Source organism: Carlito syrichta, unplaced genomic scaffold (genome assembly GCF_000164805.1).
Source record: "Carlito syrichta isolate Samal-C Ts95f unplaced genomic scaffold, Tarsius_syrichta-2.0.1 Scaffold120490, whole genome shotgun sequence".
In the NCBI taxonomy this organism is placed as follows: domain Eukaryota; kingdom Metazoa; phylum Chordata; class Mammalia; order Primates; family Tarsiidae; genus Carlito; species Carlito syrichta.
In genome coordinates, this window is record NW_007064586.1 from 411,624 (window position 1) to 422,350 (window position 10,727).

Below are 10,727 nucleotides of genomic sequence, written 5' to 3' on the forward strand. Positions count from 1 at the left end.
GTCGCTTTGGTGGCACTGCCTGTCCCTTTTCGAGCCTCCCCACTAGCCGGGTCTGAGACGGGAGCCGCCGGCCCCTCCTCCCAGGCTGCTGCCATGGTCGCTCCTGCGAGGGGGTGAGTGAGACTTCGCTGCCAGCTCCCCGCACCAAGAGGGCCTCCTCGTCTCTGTGTTGACGTCAGAGAGGGAGAAAGGGCCCAGGGACCGTTTCCCGTGGACTTTTCTATACTTCATGGTGCCCTGAGCGTCCCTGTAACGCGGAGGGCTTGTGAGTGAGGTTTACTTATTCCATAGAAGTCACCTGGAGGTCCAGCAGGGAGAGACACTGTGTTTTGGAATTTACGGGAGGCACCAATGGTGGCCGGTCGGTGAAGAAGGAACCCCTGCATTGGGACCCTACGGCAAGCAGCTATGTAATGAGCAAGTTCATTATTCAAATTGGTCTGTGGTGTTTACAAGTACAGTAAGGGGGCCGCCCACAGTGTTTTCAGCTCTGCGGGTCATTTGCATCCTGTGACTCATTACTGGGAATATGCATCTCCTGCAGAAACCAGCCTTGGGCAGAGGCTGCTCCAGGTGGGAGGGGCAGAAGGAAGCCAGATATGGGGAAAGGGTCTGTGACCGGACAGGTACCTCACAGTCCCCTTCCAGAATGCTGATCACATTCGACACGGATTATTCTCCCCAAGAACAGGATGCACCTGTCTTGACCCATGTCCTCAGTGCCTGGTGCAGTGGGTGCTCTGCTAAGTGCCTGTCGGGCAGAATGATATTTCCATCAGCCTCTGCTCACAGGTAGAGAGCACGGGCCGGAAGGGTTTTCCTGCTCCCGTTCTGTTGCAGTGAGGTTCCGAGTTCAGACCAGGCTGGACTGCATCACCCTCTGTGCAGCCCATTGGGTTCCAGTCCGTCTCTCTGCTTCCCTCCAGGCCTGGGGTTGTGCTGCTCCCTGTTTCTGGCCCATCCTCTCCCTTCCTCCACTTTTGCTGACCACCCCTCGTCTCCTCTCCCACCTCTGCCTAGATGCTGCCCTTCCCAGAACCCCCCTTGACCCTCTTCAGGGCTCCCTTGTGGCACTTGTCACTGTTATCTCCTGGTTCCCGGTCTGCCCAGGAGAAGGTGTGGATGGTCGCTTGGTCATGGCCGTACAACCTCGCTTCGGGCCGCACCCGGCCTGCAGTTGGATGCATCTGGCTTTCTGCCCTTTCTGGACTGTGTTCCTGGTTGGACAGCCCCTCTTGCCTTTAGTTTTGGGCAGCTCACTGGTGCCCTCATGCCCAGCCCAGGGATGTCACCTATGCCAGTGCCCACGGGGGTGGGGGGGCTGCCTTCTCCTCCCTTCTGGGGCTCCCGTCCTCAACTGTTCCCTTGACAGCCATTTATTGGGCACCTACTTTGTGCCAGGCATGGCTGTAGGTACTGGGGTGAGCAGTATAAGCCCTTACCTTCAGGGAGTTGTAGGGGAGACAATGAGCTAATCAGCAAATGAATGAATAGTGTACTTTCCCAGGAGGTGAGTGTCAGGGAGAAGAATAAAGCCTGGTAAGGGTAGACAAGAAAGGCCTCTCTGAGATGATGTCAGGCAGAGACCTGGGTGAAGGGGTGAACCAAGTGTGTGTCCACGGAAGAACCTTCTTGCTAAAGGGAAGTGCACACGCAAAGATCCTGAGACAGCCATCCCTGGGACACTGATCCATGGCTTAGCCTTTCCTCAGCTCTGAGGCCCCTCTCTCCTGGCCTTTCTGCTTTTTGTTCATGTGGCAGATACCTGTTCTTTCACAATTCTTTTTCCTGCTTCCAGGAAAGACTGGATCATTTTTCTTAGGAAACTTCCCGTTGCCAGCCCAGGGGATTCTTGAGAACTATTTGTTGATTGACTTACAGGCTGGCTGGGAGACTTTCCTGTTGACCAGTCTCTCCCTGGGTACAGAATGTGGCATGTGCTCTCTCTCCTTTTGCAGACGCCGGCTGGGCCCCCACGTCTGCCTTTCTGGGTTTGGGAGCGGCTGCTGTCCAGGCTGGACGCCCACCATGGGCAGTGGGCACTGCACCCTGCGTAAGTGCTCATCCCCGGACCCCAAACCTTCTCCACCCTGGTCTGAGGGGCAGATTGGGGGCCCCAGCCCCTAGTCCCTCACCTTCGTTTCTCCTCTCAGCTCTCTGTGCCTTCGGCTGTGGGAGTGGCATCTGCATTGCTCCCAACGTCTGCTCCTGCCAGGATGGAGAGCAAGGAGCTACCTGCCCAGGTAACTAGGGGTGAACACAGCTGGATTAGCATCGAGGTTACGCGCCGGGCACTGGGCACTTGAGGTGCGTTCTGGCACACAGGCTTCAACTGCCCCTATCGGGTAGACTTTGCTTTCTTTTTTCTTTTACTTGGCGTCTCACTCTGTCGCCCAGGCTGGAGTGCGGTGGCATGCTCACAGCCACCACAGCCTTGACCTGCTGGGCTCAGATGATCCTTCTGCCCCAGCCTTCCAAGTAGCTGGAACCACAGGCATGCCCCATCACGCCCAGTTAATTTTTTGATTTATTATAGAGATAAGGTCTTGCCAAGTTGCCCAGGCTGGTCTCGATCCCGTGGGCTCAAGCAGTCCTCTCACTTCGGCCTCCCAAAGTGCTGGGATTATAGGTGTGAGGCACTGCGCCCGGCCTTGGGTAGACATTCCATTCCCATTTCCCGGATGAGGACACTGAGACGCAGATGTTAGTCTCTTGCCCAGGGTCACACAGCTAGTAGATGGCAGAGCTGGATCTAAATTCATGCCTGTTTGCCTCCAGAGCCACCCTCCCGAGAGAATGCAGGAGCCTGGTGAGGTGGGGGGGGTGGCCTGGACCAGGTGCGGTGCCCTAGGGTGGGTGCGCGCTCACCGGTGTGATGCCTGTTTTAGAAGCCCACGGGCCCTGCGGGGAGTACGGCTGTGACCTTACCTGCAACCACGGCGGCTGTCAGGAGGTGGCTCGCGTGTGCCCTGTGGGCTTCTCGATGACAGAGACAGCTGTTGGCATCAGGTGTACAGGTGAGTGGCCTGGGAATGGTGGGGGAGAGGGCGTGCAGGAATTATGTCTCCTCCCTGTCCTGCCGGGATGGTCACCCAGAGAGTTAACGAGAACCACTGAGCCAGGACAAGCTCTGACATTTGAGAGTGGGCAGAGGCCACACAAATGAAAGAAATGTGTCACTTCTGTTGTTTCACAGATAAGCATTGGGCATCTCGATGGGCAGGAGCTGGGCAAGGGGCTGGGCTTGTGGGAGCCACAGACAGTCCCTGGTAGGGAGACGGAGACAAGTAGCAGGACCAGGAAAGCCCCTTGGTGTGGGGACCGTGCTGGGAAGGTCAAGTTGCCGGGGACCACAGAGGGCCGTGGGACCTGGAGGCAGGGAGGGCTCCTGGGGACAGTGACAGTCGACAGCTGTGGAAAGCCAAGCCTAATCATTATTTTGCAAAAGTAGTATTTGTGATTTTACAGTGTTCCCACAGGTAGAGTCTGTTACCTTCCCCAGAGGCAGCCGCTGTGACCAGTTTTTTGCCTATCTTTTCATGGTGGTGAAAGCCTTTTGGGTTTTAACTTTGTAAAAATAATGTTTCTCCTCTGGATAAAAAAGTAAGAGAGTGGCCGGGTGTGGTGGCTTATGCCCGTAATCCCAGTACTTTGGGAGGCCGAGGCGGGAGGATCCCTGGAACCCAGGAGTTTGAGACCAGTCTGGGCAGCATAGTGAGACCTCGTCTCTACAAAAAAACTTGAAACTTAACCAAGTGTGGTGGCACGTGCCTGTAGTCCCAGTTACTCAGGAGGTTGAGGTGGAAGGATCGACTGAGCCCAGGAGGTCGAGGTTGTGATAAGCTGTGATCATGCCACCGTACTTTAGATTGGGTGGCAAAGTGAGACCCTATCTCCAAAAAATGTTCCAGGCTTGGTGGCTCAGCCTGTAATCACAGCACTGTGGGAGGCTGAGACAAGTGGATTGCCTGAGCCTGCAGGTTCGAAACTCACCTGGGCAACTTGGCGAGACCTCGTCTCTATAATAAAAAATAAAAAATTAGCCTAGTGTGGTAGCGCGCACCTATAGTTCTGGCTTCTTGGAAGGCTGAGGCAGAAGGATCGCCAGAGCCCAGCAGGTTGAGGCCACGGTGGCCGGGAGCATGCCTCTGCACTCCAGTTTGGGACAAAACAGTAAGACTCCAACTCAAAAAAAAAAAAAGTAAAAGGAAAGTAAAAGAGAATTCAGTTTAGAACGTGTGGAAAGTAAAAGGAGAAAGGTGAAAGGTGAAAATAAACATCCCCTGGAAGTCTTCCAGAGATATTTGTTACTAAAATGAAGTTTTGTTTTTTCCTGTCCTTTTTCCTGGGTGGGTGTATATTTGTGAGCACGTGTACGTGTTTGTATATCTGTGTTAGGCATGCATATATGTATGTTTTATTTTATTTACTTACTTTGGAGTCAGGGTCTCACTCTGTTGCCCAGGCTGGAGTGCAGCAACAAGAACACAGCTCGCCACAAGCCTCGACCTCCTGGGCTCTGGCAACCTGCTGCCTCAGCCTGATGCTCCTGGTCCTCTGAGCCCATGGCTCCTCCAGGGCACACCTGTGGTGGGCCGTTCCCGGGTGCGGCGTGTATCACCCGACCGCACCCTGGCCTCCCCTGGGTGTGTGTCTGGGCTCCTGTGTTATCAGACCGTGAGCATCTGGGGAGTCAGGCCTGTGTCTTGGTCACATCTGTGTTTTTAGTGGCCCCTTTCCGGGTCTGCTGCATGCAGTTGGTGCCCAATGATTGTTCAAGGAGATGACACTGCTGACCGTTTGATCAGTCTTCTTGCCTATTGCGCTCTGCCCTTTTGGGGGCCCTGTGGAGTCACCCTGCTGGGTGGGCCACCAGAAACCAGAAACAGTTCTGCCTCAGCTGTTCTCTCATCTTATCTGAGCTGCATGGGTCAAAGGAGGGCCTGGTTCCTGGGCCTCTGTTTTTCTTTTCTTTTCTTTTATTTTTTGGAGTTGGAGTCTCATTCTGTCACCCAGGCTGGGGTGCAGTGGCACGCTGACAGCCACCACAGCCTCCACCTGCGGGGCTCAGGCAGTCCTTCCGCCTCAGCCTTCCAAGTAGCAGGAACTACAGGCAAGTGCCACCATGCCTGGCTAATTTTATTTTGATTTATTGTAGAGATGAGGGCTCACCGAGTTGCCCGGGCTGGTCTTGAACCCATGGGCTCAGGTAGTCCTCTCACCTCAGCCTCCCAAAGTGTTTTTTTCTTTTTGAGTTGGAGGTCTTACTTTGTCGCCCAGGATGAGTGCTGTGGCATGATCATTGCTCACCACAGCCTCGACCTCTTGGGCTCAGGCAGTCCTTCCACCTCAGCCTCTCGAATAGCTGGGACTACAGGTGTGCACTACCTCACTCGGCTCAATTTTTACTTTTTTTGTGGAGTTGAGGTCTTGCTGTGTTGCCCAGGCTGGCCTTGAACTCCTGGACTCAAGCAGTCCTCCCACCTCGGCTGGGATGACAGGCGTGAGCCACTGTGCCCAGCCAACAGCCTCTTCTTTCTTGAGATTTCCTTGTAGTCAATGACTTTCCTGGTTCCTATTCTTTTTCCTGGGCTGCTGATGGGGCTTCCGTGCTGCTGAGGGCGGCCTGCAGAGGATCCTTGTGGGACCAATTGATTCCCCAAGTCACAGAGCAGACTGTGTAAGGGTGTATTCTCTCTTCCCAGACATTGACGAATGTTTGAGTTCCTCCTGCGAGGGCCACTGCGTGAACACAGAAGGCGGGTTTGTGTGTGAGTGTGGGCTGGGCATGCAGCTATCTGCTGACCGCCATAGCTGCCAAGGTGAGCCAGCAGAGAAAGAATGGCTGCTCTGGGAGGGCTCCTGGTGATGCCACACTGAGCACTCGGCCCTGCCAGGCCCTGCATGACTGGTGGGAAGGGAAAGAGCACGTTTGGGATGGGAGATGAGCACTGTGGGAACCCAGGGAACAGAAGGAGTCTCTCCTCCTAAGTGAGCAAGGCGAGAGATCTTTTATAATAATAACTCAATCTTTTTAAATGATTTTTGGCCAGGCACAGTGGCTCACACCTGTAGCCCCAGCACTCTGGGAAGCCGAGGCAGGATGATCACTTGAGCCCAGGAGTTTGAGACCAGCCTGGGTAACATGGTGAGACCTAGTCTCTATAAAAGATCACAAAAGATAGCCAGGCATGGTGGCGTGCACCTGTAGTCCTAGCTACTCAGGAGGCTGAGTTGGAAGGATCGCCTGAGCCCAGGAATTTGAGGCTGTGGTAAGCCGAGATCATGCCACTGCACTCCAGCCTAGGTGACAGAGTGAGACCCTGACTCAAAAAAAATAAATAAATAAATAAATGAAATGACTCTTATTTGCACAAATTACATAAGAAGTGTTCTCACATAAACAAGACAGATAAGCTCCCCTTTGATACTGTGCTATTTATTCTTCTCTGTGTGCTGAAAATTTTCCTAAGTATAAAAATTGCAGTATGAGCCCCAGACCCTGTCTCCCACTTCCATCCCGTCCTCTGCTCTCCCTCGAGAGTAGCCCTGGTGTCTGAGTCTGCTTGGGCTTCCATAACAGATTTCCACAGACGGGGTGGCTCACATGGCAGACTTTATTATCAGAGTTCTGGAGGCCGGAAAGTCCAAGACCAAGGTGCTGGCTAATTCCGTTTCTGGTGAGGACTTTCTTCCTGGCTTGCAGAAGGCAGTCTTCTTGTTGCAGCCTCACGTGCTGGAGGAAAAAAGAGCACTCTCTCTGGTGTCTCTCTTTTTTCTTTCTTTAATTTTTTTTTATTTTTGTGGAGACAGAGTCTCGCTATGTTGCTCAGGCTGGTCTTGATCTCCCGACTTCAAGTGATCCTCCCACCCCAGCCTTCCAAAGTAATAGGATTACAGGCAACCACTCTGCTGGTCCCTCTGGTGTCTCTCACAAGGGTGCTAATCCCATCATGAGGGCCCCACCCTCATGACCTCATCTAACGCAAATTACCTTCCAAAGGCCTCCCCCCCCCCAATGCCATCACATTAGGGGCTGGGTGTTCAACATGAATTCTCGGAGGGACTCAGGACTTGGTCCCATGTGTGCTCTGTCTGCCTCTGCCCACAATGGGTACAGAGCTACATCTGCACTTACAGAGGCATGATAGTTGCTGAGATCTCTTTTTTATTTTTTTTTGAGTCGGAGTCTCACTCTGTTATCCCACCTCTACCTGCTGGGTTCAGGCAATCCTTACACTTCAGCCTTCCAAGTAGCTGGAACTACAGGAATGCACCACTACGCCCTGTTTTTTTGATTTATTGTAGAGACAAGATCTCACCATGTTGCCGAGGCTCGTCTTGAACCCATGGGTTCAGGCAATCCTCTTGTCTCCGCCTCCCAAAGTGCTGGGATTAGTCGTGAGCCACCACTCCCGACTAAATTTTTTTTTTTTTTTGAGCTGAAGTCTCTGTCACCCAGGCTGGAGTGCAGTGGCTTACTGATGGCCACTGCAGTCTCCACCTGCTAGGCTCAGATGATCCTTCTGCCTCAGCCTTCCAAGTAGCTGGAACTACAGGCATGCACCACCATACCCAGCTAATTTATTTATTGTAGAGATGAGGTCTCGCGAAGTTTCCCAGGCTGGTCTCGAACCCCTGGGCTCAGGCAGTCCTCTCACCTTGGCCTCCCAAAGTGCTGGGATTATAGGCGTGAACCACCATGTCCTGTCTAGTTGCTGAATTCTTTTTGTTTTTTTTGAGTTGGAGTCTCACTCAGTCGCCCAGACTGAGTGAACTACAGGTGCGCGCTACCACGCCCGGCTAATTTTTGATTTATTGTAGAGATGAGGTCTCGCCAAGTTGCCCAGGCAGGTCTTGAACCCGCGGGCTCAGGCAATCCACTCACCTCAGCCTCCCAAAGGCACGGGATTACAGGCTGAGCCAACGAGCCCGGCTAGTTGCTGAATTCTTATATTCCAGGCACCAGACTGAGTGCTTCACATGCATTTTTTCATTTCACCCTCATAGTTATCCTATGAAGTTTTTTTTTCCCTCACTCTGTCACCCAGGCTGGAGTACAGTGGCACATTCATGGACACTGCACCCTTGACCTGCTGGGTTCAGGTGATCCTTCTACTTCAGCCTTCCAAATAGCTGGGACTACAGATATGTGCCACCATGCCCAGCTAATTTTTTGATTTATAGTAGGGATGAGGTCTTGCCAAGTTGCCCAGGGTGGTCTTGAACTGTGGGCTCAGGTAATCCATTCACGTCGGCCTCCCAGAGTGCTTGGATTATAGGCATGAACCACTGTGCCCGGCCAAAGTTGGAACTTTTAATCTCCATTTTATTGATAGGAACACTGAGCCTTAAGGAAATTGAATTATTTGCCCAAGATCACATTATAAACCCAGTCATTCCTCTGCTTGTCCCACCTCCCAACTCCACCCTCAACAATTGGTCTGGAAAATCTTTCTACATCAGGTAAATAGACCTGCCTTGTTCCTTATTTATTTATTTATTTATTTATTTATTTTCTTACTTGGAGTCAGTCAGGGTCTCTGTTACCCAGACTGGGGTGCAGTAGCACAATCGTGGCTCACTGCAGCCTCAACCGCCTGGGCTCAAGCAGTCCTTCTGCCTCAGCCTCCTGAGTAACTGGAACTGCAGGCACACACCACCACGCCCGTATAATTTTTTTTACTTTTTGTAGAGACGAGGTCTTGCTATGTTGCCCAGGCTGGGCTTGAACTCCTGGACTCAAGCGATCCTCCTGCCTCAGCTTTCCAAAGTATTGGAGCCACAGACATGAGCCACTGCATCCTGCCCCCTTGTTTCTGTTAACTGCTGGCTCTGCAGTGCAAATATTCCATAGTTTAGAAATTCTTCTTTTGTTGAACATAGAGATTATTTCTAGTTTTTCACATTTTCAAACAGCAAGGGAAGCTTTTACAGAGGAGGTGCTATCGAAGCTGAGTTTTGATGTATGAGTAGGAGCTTTTCAGCTAGACAAGGAAAGGTATTCGAGGCAGACAGAAGAAGATGGGCAAAACGGGGGCCCTGCAAGAATGTGATAACGTTTGGAAGACGGCAAGAATTTAAGGCAGAGGGAAGATAAAGGGTGAAGAAGGTGATGGGAAAGGCACCCAGGGCTGTGTTCAAAGACCTGCTGAGCTGTGAGGCAGCATTTGGTGCTTATTCTGGGATAAGACCTGGTGAGCCAAGGAGAGGTTCTGAGAAGGAACTGGCCTGATCAGATGTTAGTCAGAACATCCTGGAGGCTGTGTAGACGAGGGCTTGCAGGAACCCAGGTAGAGGCAGAGAGACACAGCGGAGGCGTGCTGTCCTTCAGACTAGAGACAGGATGGCCTGGGCTGGGGGATGGCAGCGGGGCTGGAGAGAAGTGGGCTGGTCCAGAGAGTATTTAGGAGTTGAGAGACTGGATGAGGGCGGGGAGGAAGAGAGGGAATTACCGCGGTCGCACAGCCCTCCGTGGGGTAGGAGATGGTGATGAGACAGGAAGAAGGAACCACCTATTTCCAGAGCTCTGTGGGGAACTGAACCCCAGCCTTGTCCTTTTCCCTGCCAGACACAGATGAATGCCTGGGGACCCCCTGTCAGCAGAGATGTAAAAATAGCATCGGCAGCTACAAGTGTTCCTGTCGGACTGGCTTCCATCTCCACGGCAACCGGCACTCCTGTGTAGGTAAGGTGGGCAGGCCCTGTGGGCTGCCAATCAAGAAGATGGACAGGGAGCCCAGGACCCCGGGACAGTCAACAGTTGGACCTCCTGGTCCTCTGGAGCCTGAGGGAGCTTGAGGCTTTGCTCAGAGCCTGCCTGTTCCTGAAGTTGGCGTGGCTCTGCATGGGAGACCCTTTCTTGGACTTTCCCTGGCCATGTGCCCTTTCACCCTGTTATGTTTCTCTTCCGCTCCTCCCCCAGATACACCCCAAGGATTCCTCTCTGCTCACCCATTTTCTTGGCTGCCTTTGCTCCCCTTGGTAAATAAAGCACGTTATGTCTTGGTTCCTCTGGTTTAGAAGGAGACCCCTGTTTCCTCAGCCCATTAGCAGACATTTCCAGAATGGGATTGGCATGTGCGGCTTGAGCTTGGCTCATGGGTTGAAGGTGGGGTCCCAGTGGGCCTGAAAAAAATGCCTTGTTCTAGTGGAGTTGGGTGTTTGTCCCGAAGTCTACCTAGAGCAGCCGTTCAGCGAGTTCTGAGACATTTTCAGAAAGAAAATCGGGAGGGTGGAAGGTTTGGAGATCAGATTCCCGGCGGGGCTCAACCCCTCCGGGCAGCACTTAATTAGTTATGGCTACGTAGTGTTGGGGATACGTCCCTGATTCATCCATTAAATTAAATTGAACTGGATGTATGAACCTGTCAAGGAGACCAGCGCTAGATTTCCGCTCAGCTCCCGGCTGTCCGAGTCACATCCTGCACCCCGGGGCAGCGACAGACCCCGTAAGAACATGGCAGGGAGACTCCCCCAGTCTTTTGGGCTCACAGAAGGAACGAAGAAAGACCCCGATAGCCCGAACAAGGCAGCTGTCTGCAGCGAGGCTCTCCCGCAGATGTAAACGAGTGTCGGAGGCCCCTGGAGAGGCGAGTCTGCCACCATTCCTGCCACAACACCGTGGGCAGCTTTCTGTGCACGTGCCGACCTGGCTTCAGGCTCCGGGCAGACCGCGTGTCCTGTGAAGGTGAGCGCCAGGCCCCGCCCTCCCGGCGGCCGCTCCT

At 53.0% G+C, this 10,727-nt stretch overlaps 1 protein-coding gene across 1 annotated transcript in view; it reads left to right on the forward strand.

Moving 5' to 3' along the window:
- Positions 1-10,727, forward strand: part of VWCE (von Willebrand factor C and EGF domains) — a 38,732-nt gene that overhangs the window by 1,814 nt on the left and 26,191 nt on the right. Inside the window, exons 3-8 of the mRNA XM_008048063.2 lie at positions 1,959-2,053; positions 2,154-2,243; positions 2,889-3,017; positions 5,706-5,822; positions 9,572-9,688; positions 10,562-10,690. Coding sequence (XP_008046254.2) covers positions 1,959-2,053; positions 2,154-2,243; positions 2,889-3,017; positions 5,706-5,822; positions 9,572-9,688; positions 10,562-10,690 — 677 coding nt within the window. The remainder of the gene's footprint in view (positions 1-1,958; positions 2,054-2,153; positions 2,244-2,888; positions 3,018-5,705; positions 5,823-9,571; positions 9,689-10,561; positions 10,691-10,727) is intronic.